Consider the following 6,653-nt stretch of genomic DNA (forward strand, 5'->3'; position numbering starts at 1 on the left):
TAATCCAACTAAGAAACCAATAGGTTGTGATGGTTGTGTTGGGGATGGGTCTTGTGTGGATCGAATTTTGTTTGGGTGTGTTGGTTCGGTTTATTTTCCAAAACAGTACCCGCTCCAACACTCTTTGTTTCACTCTTTAGTTCACTATTGTCATGCTGAATCCACCGTATTTATGCTCACGAGTTCCTCTCTTTCTCCTACGTTTTGCTTTTAATATTATAAGAAAAGTTTTTTAATTTTCTTTTTTAGCTATTTAGTTGTTAGATTATAATATGTTTATTTATTGTTATTTCTATATGATTGTGTTGGGAATAATATACCATTCCCCCTTAAGAAATACCCTTTACAGAGAAATAAAATAGATACAATCACAACACAAAAATTTAACGTGGAAACTCTAATTACTGGAGAAAAAACCACGGCCGTTGTCAAATGACAACCAGAGAATATCACTATGTGAAAATTGTTACAACATATAGACTTCTTTCTCTCTAACACCGGCACCCTAGTACACCCACACTCTCAAAACAAATATTTAACTACACCTCACAACACTCTCTAATCAAAGGTATAGAGGAAAAGAAAAGTCAGATACAAGCTTTAAGTGTTTCCGATTGGTGCAAAAAATATGGAGAACTTAGCCTCATATTTATAGCCTAGGCCACCCACTCCATTTGCTATCCTAAGTAATGTGGGACTAATTCAACCAAATCCTAACAATCTCCACCTTGATTGAAATAGTCACACATCTTCAGCTTCCATAGTCAACACCGACAATTCTTTGCTGCCATTATCTATACCGACAATCATAGTTCAAAGAACTATCATACTCCACCATGAAAGTATACTCACTTGGAATTAGACCACTCCAAGTATTTTGCCTTGGTACAGATCGAAACCTTGCTGAAAATTCATGGTGCAACTTCCAAATTGGCTTTTTCTGGAAGTTTTTCAGCCATCGACATAACTCCGCCACACACCTTGCATCTCAACGCCAACCAATGCTGTGTGCAATTGTGGACCCGATTGCCACAACTTATCCTTATTCATGGCAGTGCGGCAATACCATAAGGATACTTCTTGTCTTCAACGCCTTGTGCAAACCTGATTGTATCAACACATCCTTGACTTGTATTTGCCACAAGCCAAAATTGATTCTTCCATCAAATTTTTCTATTTCAAGCTTCACAACACTTGAATATCCTGACATTGTTACAACCGTATACTGGAATAGTATAACTCAACTGTAGACCGTGCACTAGGAAGAGTACCCAGAAAAGAGAGGTGGGTCACAATGGACACACTTAAATACCAAGTCTTTCCTTAGCCAGAACCTTTTCAAACTGCACTCTCACAGTGCCACACGGCCTTCCAGCAACAACAACAGCAACCAAAGATCAACCTCAAGCCACAGGACAAAATTCTTTTCTGATGTGGAAGGTCAGACTAGGCTGCAACCACATAGCATACTAAGAATAAATCCCACCGAACCAAAGTTCTGATACCACATGTTGGGAATAATACATCATTCCCCCTTGAGAAAATACATTTCACAGAGAAATAAAATAGACACAATCATAACACAAGAATTTAACGTGGAAACTCCAATTACTGGAGAAAAAACCACGGCCGTTGTCAAATGACAACCAGAGAATATCACTATGTGAAAATTGTTACAACACATAGACTTCTTTCTCTCTAACACCGGCACCACAGTACACCCACACTCTCTTAGCAAATATTTAACTACAATCACAACACTCTCTAATCAAATGTATAGAGGAAAAGAAAAGTCAGATACAAGCTTTAAGTGTTTTCAACTGGTGCAAAAAATATGGAGAACTTAGCATCATATTTATAGTTTAGGCCACCCACTCCATTTGCTTTCCTAAGCAATGTGGGACTAATTCAACCAAATCTTAACAGATTATGATAAATTGAGCTACTATTTTTATGTTGATATGTGGAGGAAATAAAAAAAAAAAGAAAAAAAGACGGAAGAAAGAAGGAAGAAAAAAAGAGAAAAGAGGACAATATAATAAATGTACGTTTTGTTTACGATAAATATCATTAAGGACTTAATTACAAAATTATATTTTGTACAAAAATTTAATTACAAACTTTTAAAATATAAAAATCAATTTACAATTTTAATAAAAATATAAAAACTAATTGTATAATTTAACAAAAATTGTTATTATCCTAATATTATAGTTATAAAAACCAGACCAAACCAACTTGCTTAGGTTGCAGATATAGACAAATCAGTTGGCTAAGACCATTTCACGTAAAGAATCAGAACCTACCAGTTAAATCGAATAAAAATCGGACCAACTAAATCACTCAAGTTGTAAATGCGGACGAACTTATGACACTGCGTATTCCTTCCTGCTGCAAGTCCACTAAATTGTCATACTTTTTGTTATCATATTTGTAAATTATATATATATATATATAAAACAATCTTTCATCAAATAATTTATTTTTTAAAATTAAAAGTGAGACTAAAATCTGCGATTTCTAGATGAACATAAAGAGATTATATAATTTGAGTTATAACTTGTTGGTCTTTCATCAAATAATTTATTTTTATATAATTTTTTAATTTTAATTACAAAATTTACTCATTCTTAAATTAATTATATTTTTATTTACCTATAAATTTTATTAAAATTTTACAAATTAAAAAATAAACTAAAAATATTTTATTGATTATAACTTATTTTTTTCATAATTATACGATATTTATTAATATTATTTTTTCAATAAATACATATAGTATACAATAATATAATAGGTATAAACTAATTAATAAATTATTAAAATCTGAATGTGTAAATCCCGCTAAATTAGTAAATAATTAGTCGATAAATTAAATTTTAATAAAAAAGATTAGAAATAAAAATCTTATATTAAAATAGGATAGAACTCTTTAAAACGAAAATTTTAACATTAATTTTAATAAATTTGGCCCAAAATTGAGCCGAACAAATCGAACCGATCGAACTGGATCCAAATTGGATCCGTGGACCCAACCGAACCCATCCCTTAAAGAAGACATAGCTTCCTTTTCCCTTCTCTTTTCATTCACGCTGCCATTGTTAGAAGGGGAAGAGGAGAGCTTCCAAAACCCTAACATTCAAACAAACCACCATAACTTCTTCGTCCGAGTTCCAATCGTTGCACCGTTTGCGACTGCGCGTCGAGCTCTATGATTCTATTGGTTCAATTTTATAGGTAAGTTACACCACTCATCTCAGCCTCTCAGTCTCTTGAAATTTTGAAATTTTGAGACTTTGGTTATTGAAATTCGATGTCTTGATGTTTAGGTTCAAATTAACTCGAGGAACTTGTGGGCCTTTGCTCAATCAAGACATATATATATATATATATATATATATATATATATATATATATATATATATATATATATATATAAGGTGAGGACTCTCAAAATTCTATAAATTCTAGTTTATATGAGTTTGGGTATTGAATTTGGATGTGATATATGTGAATTAGGCTTGTATATGTATATGTTGAAGTTTTTGAGCTTTGAGGGTTGTTCTTGGTGTCTTGGTGGTGTCTCGGGTTATACGCGAAAATCGGTCAAGGTATAATTTACGTTTTACGTATTTAATATATAATGTTTTGTGAAAACTTAGACTAGGTGACCATAGGATAAGTTAGAATGTATGAGTATATTTAATACTTAGTAACCTTGATTAGAATTGTGATATGGATTTGGTGTTGTTGGATGGATGTTGAATGAATTATGATATGGATTTGGTGTTGTTGGATGGATGTTGAATTGATGATTGTTGGTTTGATGACATGAATATAGGGGTAGAAACAGGCCAGATCAGGTCAGGCTTTGCTCTTAACAGGCCTGGCCAGGCTGGCCTGTCATACAGTTAATTGGTCTGAGCCTGCCCTGCAACCTATTATAGGTTCTTTATAAAGTACTAGACCTGACATGTTATTCAGTTTGGCCTGGCCTGAAGCCTGTTAAAAGGCCTAATAATTTTTTTTACAAAAATAAAAATATTATTTAAAAAAATTATTTTTTAATAAAAATATTTATATGTAATATGTCATATATTTAATATTTATAAAAAAATTTAAACTTTTAACGTATTTAAAATATACAAAAATATTTATAATAAAATATAATAAATTTAAAATATCTCATAATTTTGTTAATAATAAATAATTATTTATATATTTAATTATATTTTAACAGATCCAAGCAGGCCTGACAGGCCAAATAAGGCTAATTAGTGAGTCTGGGCCTGCTTTATTAACGTTTTAAGGCTTTTAAAAAAGCTTGGGCCTGTGCCTATTTTATAACAGACCAGGCCAGGTCAGGCTAAACACAGGCCAGGCTGCAGGCCCTGATAGGCCGCCTGACCTTTTTCCACCCCTACATGAATGTATATGCTTAGAATAGGTATACTATGATTTAATTGATGCATTTGAGGGATTGATGTATGATATTGTTGAATGAAATTAAGGTATATGAGATATGATGGTTGTTGTAGTGTTGAGGAAGGTGTACTGTATTTAGGGGTAGCAAAGCGGGTTGGCCCGCCAAAACCCGCCCAAATATGGGGAGGATCGGCCCGCCCGACAAAACTAATATGGGTTCAACTTGCTACTCTGTCCCGCCAAAAGGCGGACTGGCGGGTTGGCGGGCCGGCTCGCCTCTTTTTTTTTGAAATATTTTTTAACCAATTTTTTTTATGATAAAATTCAATTTAACATACTAAGTACTAACAATTATTTTATTTTATAATAAAATTATTTCATCGAATTAGTTTTTTAATATATAGAGTAATATCTTAAATTAATTATTAATCTATAAAAAATTTATAATTAACCATAATAACTTTTTTTATTAAAATTAACAATAATAAAAATAACATAACAAATAATAAGTCTCAAATCTCAAACATAAGTGCATAATAATAATAATAAAACAAACACATAATCCACACATAAATCCTACTATAATTAAAACAAAACACATAACATAATCCATAAATCAACAAGACACCCAAAAAAATTCTTAAATCAATACACATAAATCAATTATCAACTTCCAAATTAATAAAATTTGAATCTGATCTGGAAGTTAAAACACCGCCTTGCCTAGCACCTTGAGGATTCACATCTTCACCTTCACGTTCACCTACAATTAGAAGAATACCCAAATTTAGAATAAGATATAAATACTTAAATATTATATAAATATTAAATTAGTAACTAACAATCTAATTACCATCAATAAAGCCTTTATTCCAATTACGAGTATAAATCATAACCTCAACATTTTCTGACAGCATTCGACTTCTATATTTGTTAATGATATGAGCTCCAATACTAAAGGCAGATTCCGATGCAACCGTAGTAATTGGAATATTCAATAAGTCACGTGTCATAATTGATAACTTCGGATAACGACTCTCATATAATTTTCACAATTCCAAAACATCTAAATCTTCAAAGCAATTCTTTGACAAAAGTGGCTCCTCCAAGTATGTATCAAGTGGATTCTTTCCACTAGAGACCTCAGCTTGATGGTTACGTTTCATCAATTTCTAGCAAAATAGAAATAATCACATCTTATTAGGATAGAATAATGACAATTAATAATATAAGAAAATTAAAATGTGTTAAACATTACTTACGCCAATAATCGCAAGTCGTTTCTTGCTTGCACTTTCAGGGGTATGGGCCATGGATGAAGATTGAATACTATGTCCGTGTGCTTCAACAATTGGAAGGGAATTCTTGTCATATTTTTTAAAAAACTTGTATAATTTCTTTTTCACATATTCCACCTTCCCTTTTGCAGTCTCAGCATCAATTTCTTCATACATAAGCTCTAAAGTAGAAATCTTAAACCTAAAATCAAGAATAGCACCAAATGCAAGAATGACACTATACTTTTTCCAATACTTCTTAAATTTGTTCATCGTTTTTTCTCCCATGCTCTTTAGAAGCTTATCTTCACTTCTCAAACTTCCCATCAAAACACATTGAATATGATAGACTTTTAGAAAATATAAATTCAAAGTAGGGTAAGATGTGCCAGAAATCAAATTAGTAGTTTCATAAAAGGGGAATAAAAATTCACATATCCTTTCAGCTCTCCCCCATTCATCAACTGAAGGACAATACTTATAAGCATGATTGGTTGCCTTCAAATACTCAAAGGCCTTCCGATACTTGATAGCACTTTCGAGCATAATGTATGTAGAATTCCATTGAGTAGTAACATCTAGATGCAACCCACTTGTAAAATTCAAACCATGAATCGCAGAAACACATTCTTTAAACCTTATCATTCTACTTTCCGATCCCCTTATATATTTCACACTTTTCCTAATCTTATCCAATGCATCATGAGCAATTTTTAATCCATCTTGCACAATAAGATTCAAGATATGAGCCAAATAACGAATATGAAAGAACTTCCCATCACACAACAACCAATCATGCATATTTAATGTACTTTTCAAATGATCTTGGCATGTATCATTAGCAGATGCATTATCTAGTGTAAGAGTCATAATCTTCTTTTCAATTCTCCACTCATTTAAAAGCTCAAAAATCTTAGAAGACAAATCAAATTCCGTGTGAGGAGGAGGCAT

At 32.0% G+C, this 6,653-nt stretch overlaps 1 protein-coding gene across 1 annotated transcript; it reads right to left on the bottom strand.

Moving 5' to 3' along the window:
* Positions 1-5,474: 5,474 nt before the first annotated feature.
* Positions 5,475-6,653, bottom strand: LOC130944386 (zinc finger BED domain-containing protein RICESLEEPER 2-like). Its single transcript, XM_057872697.1, has 2 exons — positions 5,688-6,653; positions 5,475-5,597 (listed from the first exon to the last, which is right to left on the bottom strand). Exons 1-2 carry the CDS (start codon positions 6,651-6,653, stop codon positions 5,475-5,477), a joined length of 1,089 nt encoding a protein of 362 aa, XP_057728680.1.

This window comes from Arachis stenosperma, chromosome 8 (genome assembly GCF_014773155.1).
Source record: "Arachis stenosperma cultivar V10309 chromosome 8, arast.V10309.gnm1.PFL2, whole genome shotgun sequence".
Taxonomy (NCBI): domain Eukaryota; kingdom Viridiplantae; phylum Streptophyta; class Magnoliopsida; order Fabales; family Fabaceae; genus Arachis; species Arachis stenosperma.